The 12545-nt window shown below is 35.8% G+C and overlaps 1 protein-coding gene across 11 annotated transcripts in view; it reads right to left on the bottom strand.

Annotated features, from left to right (window-relative positions):
* PDS5B (PDS5 cohesin associated factor B) overlaps window positions 1-12545 on the bottom strand; it is a 208342-nt gene that overhangs the window by 99518 nt on the left and 96279 nt on the right. For all 11 annotated transcript variants that reach the window (XR_002336648.1, XR_002336649.1, XR_002336650.1 and 8 more), the window contains exons 10-12: window positions 9120-9214; window positions 2798-2943; window positions 40-191 (exon numbers count right to left, since the gene is read on the bottom strand). Coding sequence is in view for 8 of the 11 variants with exons in the window: in XM_021065557.1 (XP_020921216.1) it covers window positions 40-191; window positions 2798-2943; window positions 9120-9214 (393 nt within the window). In the remaining 3 variants the exon portion in view is untranslated. The remainder of the gene's footprint in view (window positions 1-39; window positions 192-2797; window positions 2944-9119; window positions 9215-12545) is intronic.

Below are 12545 nucleotides of genomic sequence, written 5' to 3'. Positions count from 1 at the left end.
AAAGCACCAAACATTTTACATATAGTGTCCTTAACTTACCTATCATCAATACTATTTTGATAATATATATGTAGCAATTTGTCTTTGATCCATGAAATCTGTTTGGCAGCATCCTTCCCAGCTGCTGATTGTAAAGCATATTTCTTATAAATCTGAGCAAGTCCCATCATGGCTTCTTTGCGTACTCTCCACTTAAAATTTAAAAAAAAAATATAATTTAAAAATGCCTCAATTATATTAATTTAGTTAAGTCTATAGTTTCCCAGCTTTTTATTTGCTTAAAACAATATATTTTCATCAGACTTCAGTTACTGAGCATCAATTTACGACTGTATAAAAAATTCAACTATCATTTTAATATATCTACTATGTCAAGCACAGATATCTATTAACAAGTATAAAAAATTGTAATGCTTTTATGCTTAAACCCATTACCTACCCCTGAAAAAGTCAATCATAATCTATATAATGTCACTTGGAATTAGTGAGGGAAATCCATGCTACCAAATTTTAAAAGGCAAACACAGTTAACTGATAAACTTTAAGTGCTAACTGGATAAAATGAGATTTTTTTTCCAAATTATTCTATATATTAAGCATATGTGTATTAAAGGTATACATAATATGGCTTTATCAGATATTTAAGGGAAAGACACAATAGTGGTTCATTTTGTATTTCTGGGAATAAAATTCAAGAATAAGAGAAATGTATTCAAGTTTTTTTTTAAATAAATACGTATCTGCTATTGTACATCCAACATTACTTATCTTGTTATGAGTTTATTCTTCAATTTTACATAAACATAGCACTATAATCAGTAGAATGTTAATATTTAAAACTTCATTAATCTACAAAGATTATTCATTTTTCCTTTGAAGTAAATCACTCACAGCAACATTTTTCTCTAGATTTTTTTTCAATTACAGTAAAGAATAATCTTTATTTCATCCATCCACTACATACATATTAAAATAAAAGACTTCAAGAGCTTTACTCATAAAGTAAGAATTCAATTTGTTTGTAAAAACTTTAATTCTCTATTTTATCTCTAATTCCCCAAACTGCTATTCTAGGGAGAATTTACAGATAGAATATATCCCAAAACTACCAAAGACAGAAATATATTCAATTATTTTTTGGCACTCAATATTTATTTAGTTAGTTATTTTTGTCTCTTTTTGTCCTTTTTTAGGGCCGCACCTGCGGCATATGGAGGTTCCCAGGCTAGGGGTCTAATCGGAGCTGTTGCTGCCGGCCTACACCGGAGCCACAGCAACGCCAGATCCGAGCCATGTCTGTGACCTACACCACAGCTCACAGCAATGCCGGATCCTTAACCCACTGATCGAGGCAAGGGATCGAACCCGCAACCTCATGGTTCCTAGTCAGATTCGTTTCCGCTGCACCACGACAGGAACTCCACGGTACTCAATATTTATATGAATGAACCAGAGTCCTATGATGAACACAACATGATAATCACAAACATACATGAATTATGATCCAAATAATACACAAATACTTAACTCCAATTCTAAATGTAACCATGAAAAAGATTACTTAAACACTTAGAAGGCTGTTATCCTACCACAATGCAAATCTCCTTTTCCTTCTTTATAGCTTTTGGCCTTTTCATTGTTTAATACCCTAATGGAATACTCAATAGAGACAGGTGAAAATTTATCAGTTAAAGTAAGTTGCTCTGAACACCTATAGATTTGGTGGGAAAACTATGTAAGCCTGTTCATCTATTCTCCACCCATAACCAGCAGTATCGGAGAGAGAATTAAATGATGGCAACAGGGCAACTGACCTTAAAAGTGATGGTCAAAATGTTGTAAAATATTTACCTAGTTAAATCTATTCAAAGTGACCCACAGGCCTCCCCCTTTCTTTGCTAATTAACCTCTAAATCCATCAAAGATTTTCATCCTTTACCAAAATTTCTGTTAACTCTTAAGTCTATAAAACCCATGCCATGAGAAGAAAGGCAGTGGGGACGAGGGGAGTATGAACAGTCCCTGAACATGTACTCAGTGCCTAATACAATCCAGGCAACATGGAATACGAACATAACAAGATGCAGACCCCTCTTCAGAAGTTATGGACTAATGAGAGGAGCTACTGTGTGCTCAAGAGGGAAGGTCTGGGGTCACAGAAGACTAGAAGCATGCTGGGGTTGGCCTTGCCAAGTTGACAGCATCTTTTATTTTCTACTCCATAGGAGTGATAATACAATCAGTTAAACGTCAATCAACTGATTGATACCCGTATGAAAGAAAAAAGAGAAAAGAGAAGTTGCGTCAGAGGCCTTTACAAAAGTCACATTAAAATTAGTGTAGTAATTGATAAGCAATGAGATCCTGCTGTATAGCACTGGGAACTACATTCAGTCACTTATGATGGAGCATGAGAATGTGAGAAAAAAGAATGTATGTGTGACTGGGTCAGCTTGCTGCACTGAAGAAAGTTGATGGAACACTGTAAATCAGCTATAATGGAAAAAAATATCATCATAAAAAATAAACAAAATATATTACAAACCTCAAAAAAAATTAGTGTACTGACAATAGAGCTTATTGTGAGAATGAAAACAAATAATCCTAATAAAGAAAAATTAATAAAATCTAATTCAACCAAGAGTAAAACCTTCTCAAAAACATTATTTTAAATATTAAAATGCCTCCCCCCCAAAAAGGGCTAATTACATTTAAATTTCAATATTTCCAAATGAAATACTATTAAACTTCAAGTATTCAAAATGCAAACCTACTATTAATTATTATCCCTACTTACCCGTTTGTCTAATGTTCTCTCTCTCACAAAATTAAGTAAGTGGTCATTGACCAGAAGAATATCCTTTTTAGCTGCTGTAACTATAGACACAATAACATCATGTCTAATAGCTTCCTCAGGGTCATGTGACCTCACTTTAAGATACTCTGAAAGATAAATTTTTATTTGATTAAAATGAAGCTTTGACAATTAAAATGTTTTTAAAAACTGTATAAGACCTCTGAAAGTAAACTACAATGCAACCTAAGTAGAAGGTTCAATGTTTCAAAAACATTAGGAGCAGAGATGGGAGAAAGGGAGAAAGAGAAGGAAGAAGGAAGGTCAGTCCTTCAGTCAAAATATAGGAGTTTAGGAGTTCCCTTGTGGCGAACAGGATCGAAACAGGATCGGCAGCATCTTGGGAGTGCTGGGATACAGGTTCACCTACTCCAGTACAGTGGCTTAAAAGGATCTCACATTGCTGCAGCTGTGGCTTAGGTCACGACTGTGGCTTGGATCTGATCCTTGGCTCAGGAACTCCATATGCCACGGGGTGCCCCCCCAATTTTTTTTAAATTTAAAAATTAAGTTAATATTTTAAAAAAGAAGAATATCAATGATAAATATTTCACTTTTTGTTTGTTTGTTTGTTTGTTTGAATGCTTAAAATACTCAAGCCAAGCGATTCTACCAGAAAAAGGCTAGAGAATTCAAGTTTCTATCCCTTAACTAGGAAACCCTTAGTAAGATTATGGCAGCCAAGAAATAGGGTTGCAGAAGAGACCAGAGGCAATTCCATTTAACTGAACTAAACAAGGCCAAAGGGTAGAAAAAAGAAATGAAACATTTAGCAATTATGAGTGGCTGTAGGAGAAAAAGTCAAAAACATGAGAGTTCAGATCTGGCACTAAGAAAAACTGCAAGAAAAAAGCAACAATCCTCAGTAATGAAATGTTAGGTTTAAAAAAGAGGTACGAGACCATAAATTATTATTCAGCTTCTTAATTATAAGACCGGTAACACAAAATTTCATTGTTTGGATCCAGAGTAACATATAGAGCCATGCCTACAAACACAAACAGTGCTTACGATTATGAGTGGATTTACTTCCCAATAAATCAACAGTAACAAATACCATAAGAGCTAGTAAAACCATCACCCAGGTCTTAAGTCCCTCTACCTTGAGCATTCTCTACTAACAGGAACAATTTCAAAAAATGAGAAAGACAACATGTTACCAAAAAACTTCTGAAGAAATGGAAATGTTATTTTACCTATCTCAGTAAAGAAAATTATTTTTAGCACTGATTCCAAATTCACTCCCCAGAATTCTTGTCATGGCTCAGTGGTAACAAACCCGATCAGTATTCACGAGGATGTGAGTTCAATCCCTGGCCTTCCTCAGTGGGTTCAGGATCTGATGTTGCTGTGAGCTGTGGTGTAGGTCACAGACATGGCTTGGATCCCAAGTTGCTATGGCTGTGGTGTAGGCCCGCAGCTGCAGTTCTAATTTGATCCCTAGCCTGGGAACTTCCAAACGCCACAAGTGTGGCCCTAAAAATAAAAAAAAATTTAAAAAAATTTTAAATTCACTTCCCATCAAGTTAAAGACAGGCATTTTATCTTTCACTATACTTGTTTCAAATGTAGTATGTATTATTTTAGGTGCCACTAAGAAAGGAAAAACTGGACTTCCCCTCATGGCACTTCGGAAACAATCCAACTAGGAACCATGAGGTTGTGATTGGATCCCTGGCCTTGCTCAGCAGGTTAAGGATCCAGCATTGCCATGAGCTGTGGTGTAGGTTGCAGACACAACTCAGATCTGGCATTGCTATGGCTGTGTTGTAGGCCAGCAGCTGTAGCTCCCATTAGACTCTTAGCCTGGGAACTTCCATAAGCCATGACTGCAGCCCTAGAAAGCACAAAAAAGGGGGGTGGGTGGGAAACTAATGACACACCAACAATTTTCAGATGCATCCCCATTTCAATAAACCAAATCATATTTAACAGGGTATACATAATACTTATAGATATTTAACTGTGTAGAAGAGAAAACAGGACAAAGAAGGATCCTCAAAAGTTAGCAGGACAGAGCATCTAACAATAGTCTTCACAATATGGCTAGGTCCCTCAAAACTTGGCTGAAGGCACAGAATGAATCCTACAAACACACAGTAAAGAAGAGAAAAGTGTGTGCATAACATACTTAGCTCACTCCTGAAATCCTAAGAATATGTCTTTTAAAGGGGACAATTAACAAGAAAAGAGATCATAGCAAAAGAGAGTCCTCAACAACACTTTGGCAGACAGACGACTGGTAAATGCCAGAGGACAAAGAAAAAGGATGAAATCCAAAAGGGGAAAAAAAATCATAAACAAGCTAATTTCCACAGCAGATCCCTAAAATTCAAGGAACCGAACAATGAGAAAAGCAGAAATGAAGACTGCAGCTAAACATGAGAAGTAGTTAAAAATTTGCATAAAGAGTTACAACTCTGGATTTTTCCTTTGTGTGTGTGTGTGTGTGTGTGTGTGTGTGTGTGTGTGTGTGTGTGTGTGTGTGTCTTTTTAGGGCTGCATCTGCTGCATACGGAAGTTCCCAGGCTGGGGTTGAACTGGAGCTGCAGCTGCTGCCAGCCTATACCACAGCCACAACAACACCAAACCTGAGCCACATCTGCACCCTAAGCTGTAGCTTGCAACAACACTGGATCCTTAAACCACTGAGCGAGGGTTATCAAATCCACATCCTGACGGGTTATCAAAGGTTATCAAATCCACATCAAATCCTAATTGGATTCTTAACCCATTAAGCCACAACAGGAACTCCCAATATTTTTCAAACATTTTAGCCAACTCTAAAAATTAAAATGTTCCAGGAGGCTAAGGACTAGAAAACATAAAACATGATAAAGTTTTCATAAAAAGTGAAATTATACACTATTCTCTGGTAAAGCAAAACATTCAAAACACAGTAAGGACAAAAACATTATTGATGAAATTATTCACATCTAAAATACATTTTATTTTTTTTAAATGTGGGTGTTTATTTTATTTATTTATTTATTTTTTTGTCTTTTTGCTATTTCTTTGGGCCACTCCCGCGGCATATGGAGGTTCCCAGGCTAGTGGTCGAATCGGAGCTGTAGCCACCGGCCTACACCAGAGCCACAGCAACACAGGATCAGAGCCGGCGTCTGCAACCTACACCACAGCTCACGGCAACGCCGGATCGTCAACCCACTGAGCAAGGGAAGGGACCGAACCTGCAACCTCATGATTCCCAGTCGATTCATTAACCACTGCGCCACGACGGGAACTCCTAAAATACATTTTAGATAGGTATAAAGAATGAAAATATCTATTATTTAGCCAATAGGAAAGAACACATTAAAATTCTGACTATGGAAAAAATACTTTAACAAGATATAAAATATGTAAAGTACTACAAATCAACAAGAAAAAAGACAACCAAGCCAATTAAAAAAGGATGGGTTTAAAATTTAAAGACATGTCAGGAGTTCCTGTTGCGGCACAGCAGAAACAAATCTGACTAGGAACCATGAGGTTGTGGGTTTGATCCTCAATGGGTTAAGGATCCGGTGCGCCTGTGAGCTGTGGTGCATGTCACAGACATGGCACAGATCTGCCATTGCTGTGGCTGTGGTGTAGGCTGGCAGCTATAACTCCAATTTGACCCTTAGCCTGGGAACTTCTATATGCCGCAGATGTAGCTCAAAAAAAAAAAAAAAAAAAAAAAAAAGGCAAAAAAAAATTTTTTTAAATAAAGAAATTTAAAGATATGTCATAAAAGAAAATACATATCCACAATACTGTAAATCAACCATAACTTAAAAAAAGAAAATATGTATCAATATGCACATAAAAAGATGCTCAATATCATTAGTCATCAGGAGAATGCAAATTAAAATCACCATAAAACATCAAAATCTATGAGAATGGCTAAAATAAAAAAAAATAAAAATAAAAATGACAATACATAATGTTGGCAAGGACATTTCTGGTGCACGTGGGAACAGTACAATCACTATAGAGAACCTGGTCATTTCTTGAAAAGTTAAGCATATATTTTCCCTAAGACCAGCAATTTCACTTTTAACTAGTTCCAAAGTGAAATAAAGTCATAAACCCACAGAAATACTTCTATAAAAATACTCACAGTAATCTTAATCCTAATAGCCCCAGCCCAAAATCAACCCAGATACCCACCTACCCGAAGCATAAGGAAGTTCCCAGGCTAGGGGTCATATCTGAGCTGTAGCTGCTGGCCTGAGCCAAAAGCCACAGCAATGCGGGATCCTAGCTGCATCTGTGACCTATGCCACACTCACGGCAACACCGGATCCTTACCCACAGAGCGAGACTAGGGATGGAACCTACATCCTCATGGATACTAGTCAGGTTCATTACTGCTGAGCCACAACGGGAACTCCCTAGTCCTTCACTTTCATTAAAAGCAGACACTCTTATTTAAATTGCCAAACACTTGAGGAAAGCCTCTTACAGGGAAAACAGAGACAAAAGCAAATAAAAAGTGGGAAGAACAAGTTAGGTAGAACAGATATTTCTAGGAATAAGAAAACTTCTCCAAAATACTACAATTAATATTCTCAGAGAATGGTATATCCGTAACACAAGAAAAGGATGCTACAGAGTGAAAGGAATATCCAGGGGAAAAGCGAAGGAGGAAGAGAAAAGGAAGAAACAGACACAGACACATGCTTATGCTCATGCAGAAGGAGGGAGAAAATAAGGAAAGAAGAGAGGGAAGGCAAAAGAGAGGAAGAATGAATTGTCTTAACATCAATGCTATAAAGCAAACGCTCACACAGAGCAAGCAGTCCAAGTTCAGATATGAGTAGTAGACAGAAGGTTCCAAGCAGGATATCTTCCCAAAAAATAGTTTAACATGTACTACAAGTTGGTTAAGTTAAAAAAGGAATAAATAATTAAATAATAACAAACAATAGCATGAAAAATGAGGGGAGAGTGCTCAGAGTTAACATTTTCAAGAGTCCTTGATTGCTCAGAAAGAAGCTAGTGTTCTTATTAACTTTAGACATATTAATCAATTATGCAGTGAAGCATGAAAGAAAATGTAAAATTTCTAGCCTATGAGGATAAAAAAGGAAAAATGGGAAGAAAATTAATGAACTGAGCAGAAAAGAGAGGAAAACAGGAAAAAAAGAAACAAAGAAGAGGCATGGAAAATAGAAAACACAAAATGAGGGGGTTCCCATTGTGGCTCAGCGGAAATGAATCTGACTAGTATCCATGAGGACACAGGTGTGATTCCGGACCTCACCTGTGGGTTAAAGGCCAGCGTTACCGCTACCGCTACCGTGTGCTGTAGTGTAGGTCGCAGACGCGGCTCGGGTCCAGCACGGCTCTGGCTGTGGTATGGGCTGACAGCTACAGCTCTGATTTGACCCCTGGCCTGGGAACTTCCATGTGCAGCAGATGTGGGCCTAAAAAACCAATTAAAAAAAAAAAAAAAAAAAAAAAAAAAAGACAAACACAAAATAAGATAGCAGTAAAAACTCAACTACATCAAATTTTATCATCTCAATAAAATTTTGAAATCACATAGCAACACTATATACATGAACAGATATACATGTGACATAGACAGAAAAACATGAATAGGATTCAGTTCAAATTCAACAGAGAGGATATCTCTGCAGAAGCAGAAGTTTGTGAACAGCGTTCAACTATAATATTCCTTTTTTTTAAAGTCTCCTAAGCTATTATAGCAAAATGCCAACATTTCTGAAGAAGACAGTGGCTGTTAGATTCATCTGTATTTTCTGAACTATTTCATAACTGTAACAAATTTAACAGAACAGCAACAGTCAAGATATGATATTAATTACTATAAAAATGCAAAGTTCTAAATATGTTATAAATATATAGATTTCAGAAAAGTTACCTCCATTAAGTATGGTTAAATTAGTCTATAAAATAATGACTCCCACCTAAGTTCTCAAAATACTAAAGACCATTAAAGTCTCATAATCTATTCAAAGTCAAGACCTGTTCAAATCCAAATGTCAGAAATATTTTTGGAATTGTTCTTATATTTGGAAACCAATATTGTCTCTGATGACACTACTTTTTATACAGGTGCTTCTAGCCTGTGGAGGCACCAGGAAGAAAAAATTCTGGCTTCAGACAGTAACTTCCACACTGACAGACTGAAAGAAGATTTCATACATCATCATCACAAACAACAACAACAAAAGGTTTTCCCCCTATATATGCAACTGACTTCTTCACCAGCAAGCATTTAGGAATATTTACCCTTACAGGTATACAGTACCTGTTAAGTCCTTTGCTAAATCAGGATGGTTCATGAGACAATGGCTAGCAAATTTCACACATTCCAGGCGGATTGGAACATGGATATCATTAAACCTGATAAGACAGAAAGGCAGAGTAATCTTTAAAATAAGAGAAACAGGTATGTGTTTAATCTGCCCTCAATTTATATTTATTTCTCTAAGTAAAAGAGAAAAAAATTTATGCAGGATAATTCAAAGCAGAGCCAGAATATTTTAACAAAGCTTTTGATATATTATATATGTAATGAAAGCTTTGGAACCTCTGTATTAAACCAGGAGGATTTCCTGTGAGAATTATGTACTTTTAAGGTGTATGTTTAAAGAATATTCATTTTGGCTCAAATGCAAGAAATGGAATAACAAAATTTTTCCTTATGAATATTAAATATTATACTTTCAAATATGACTGTTTATGCAAGTATATGTATATACACAGTTCACACATTATCTAATCCCATGCTGAAACAAAAACTTTTCCTCAAGTCATTCTTTCTTAAATATAAGATATTCACAAATGTTTGGTAGACTTTGCACCAACCCTGTGTTATTTTATATGACACTAAAAGTGTGCCCAAATTACTCCTATCAAGTGAACCACCGTATTTCCACTAATACCAAAGCAAATTTTTACATGGGAATATAAATATCTTAGTATGTATTGCTAAAAAGTTTAAATTGTTCAATGCATTTAAGTACTTTCTTTCTACTCTTATATTTCCTTCTCTCTTTTTCTTGTCACTTACAATCTGGTGAAGCAACTGTTTTGTGTTTGTGGAGTTTTTCCAGTTTATAGACTGCTAACTGATGTCAATTAACATGTTCCTCTCTCTCAAATCCTGCAAACTATGACCACATTCAGGTTCATTTTTTTAGCAGGACTACTGACTACTTGGTTTTGACATTGTGTTCCTTCCTCAGGAAGCACAGGGTGTCTAGTTGTCTCTGCACCATAAAGTTTACAGTCCATACACAGTTCATTATGGACTAAAACAGTGATTTTTTTTGGTTTTTTAATCTTTAAGTAGCAACAAGAACCTTAAAAGTGATATAAGAATTTCCCATTCAACATTTTCATGTCTTAACTGTGAAACAACAAAAAGTTTCCAAATCTTGTATCATCCAATACCACATGAAAAAAATCTAGGAGTTGCAGCTCAGTAGTAATGAAGCCGACTAGGAGCCATGAGGATATGGATTCAATCTCTGGCCTTGCTCAGCGGGCTAAGGATGTGCTGCTGACACAAGCCGTGGTGCAGGTTACAGACAAGGCTCAGATCCTGTGTTGCCGTGGCTGTGGCATAGACCAGCAGCCGTAGCTCCAATTAGACCCTAGCCTGGGCACTTCCACATGCCTCATATTCAGCCCTAAAAAAGCAAAAAAAAAAGAAAGAAACAAAATCTAACATCAAAACAAAAAAGAAGTCTTCTAAATGAGCAACAAATCACTAATAAAAGCTTATTATCAGGAAAAAATTGCTTTGAAGTACAATCAAAAAAAGTTATGGGAGTTCCCGTCATGGTGCATCAGAAATGAATCTGACTAGGAACCTTGAGGTTGTGGGTTCAACCCCTGGCCTCACTCAGTGGGTTAAGGATCCGGCATTGCCGTGAGCTGTAGTGTAGGTCACAGACATGGCTCGGATCTGGCGTTGCTGTGGCTGTGGCGTTGGCTAGCAGCTGTAGCTCTCTGATTAGACCCCTAGCCTGGGAACCACCATGTGCGGAGGGTAAGGCCCTAAAAAGCAAAAAAAAAAAAAAAAAAAAAAAAAAAAATACATATATATATATATATATATATATATATACACACACACACACACATACATACACACATACATAAAATCTAGACTTTGGTCTCATGGTTTCCTGAGTGTTTTGAAAATACTCAATCACTGCATATTTTACCATTCTCAACTAAATGTGTACTTCATTAAAAAGCATCTTTAAAAAATACTTTAGCTACTTAAAATTGGTAATAATATACAAGTTTTATGTCACTTATAATAAAAGGAAAAATAACAATGTAAGAGAAAGGTAACAAATTTTAATTAGGATTTTTCCTCCTATAATCCGAGGAAATAAAGTCTGGCTAATCTAAGCCCTGACTTAAATGTATTAAATATTTAAATATTAAATGTCTGTATGTAAAATTGTATGTTTGTTTTAACACATTAAATACTTTAACTTTAGTTGTATAATTTAATTAAACATAAAATTTTTTGCCCTCTTGCCCTAAAACTTTCCACTGTATTTATGGGGAGAAAAAAAAAAATCTAGAAAATCAAACTCAAAATGACAATGGGCTAATATTTATTAGTTTAACACATTTTGTTAAATATTACTATTGAGATACATAAGCATAATAAGAGTAAGAATTTAAGTCTTAACAAGCATTTATAAAGGTTTATGTTTTCACTTAAAAAATTAGGTAAAGAAAACCAGAGGAGATTAAATTTATTATAATCACTGATAGTTCTGATAATGAAATAGAAAAGTGGTGATAACAATGAAAATATTTTTTTTTAGGACCATGCCTATGGCATATGGAGGTTCCAGGTATGGGTTGAATGGGAGCCGTAGCCCCTGGCCTACACCACAGCAAGCCTGGATCTAAGCCGAGTCTGCAACCTACACCACAGCTCACGGCCACACCAGATCCTTAACCCACTGAGCAAGGCCAGGGATAGAACCTGCGTCACCATGGATACTAGTCAGATTTGTTTCTGCTGAGCCATGATGGGAATTCCAAAATATTCCAATACAAAGCAAAGACATTAACAATCTTAAATCCTATTTATCTATGACCTAATTGCATTATTTACTATGAGCGTAATAACAAAAAGGGGTGGGGGAATCTATCCTCAGGGTCAAAGCAGGCTTCAGCCAGGGCACTTGGAAGTGGTTTTAAGATACTCAGGGTCAGCTATCTTTAGAAATGTAATGAAATACAATAAAATCTTCTCACAGAAAAAAATTATACAAACATACTCAAAATTCTGCAGCCAACTGCAAGGCGGTTTCTATATCATTAAAAGCATTATAAGAAACCCAGGTTATCATTTCCTCATTACGATGAGAAATGCAGAAGGGTCAGCAGGGGAATATACATGACCATTTATTCATGCTATGGATACCCTCATCCTTACATTATCTATAAATAATCTAATCAAATACAATTTTTTGTGGAGGGGCTATATCTCACAATGATGTATTTTCAGTTGGAATTAACCACTGCTATGTAATAATATGCTTTAATTTCATGATTATAATACTTTTGAAATAAATATTAATAAATATTAAATGTATCTATCATCTTTTAAAAATTACTGAGGACAAAATAAAAAGGGGGATGCTAAAAACATGGCAAATCACCATCAGTATTCAAAAATTTCAAAACATAAAAA

Source organism: Sus scrofa, chromosome 11 (assembly GCF_000003025.6).
Source record: "Sus scrofa isolate TJ Tabasco breed Duroc chromosome 11, Sscrofa11.1, whole genome shotgun sequence".
Taxonomy (NCBI): Eukaryota; Metazoa; Chordata; class Mammalia; order Artiodactyla; family Suidae; genus Sus; species Sus scrofa.
The sequence above is the reverse complement of the archived record's forward strand: the minus strand, read 5'-3'. Positions and strand labels throughout refer to the sequence as shown.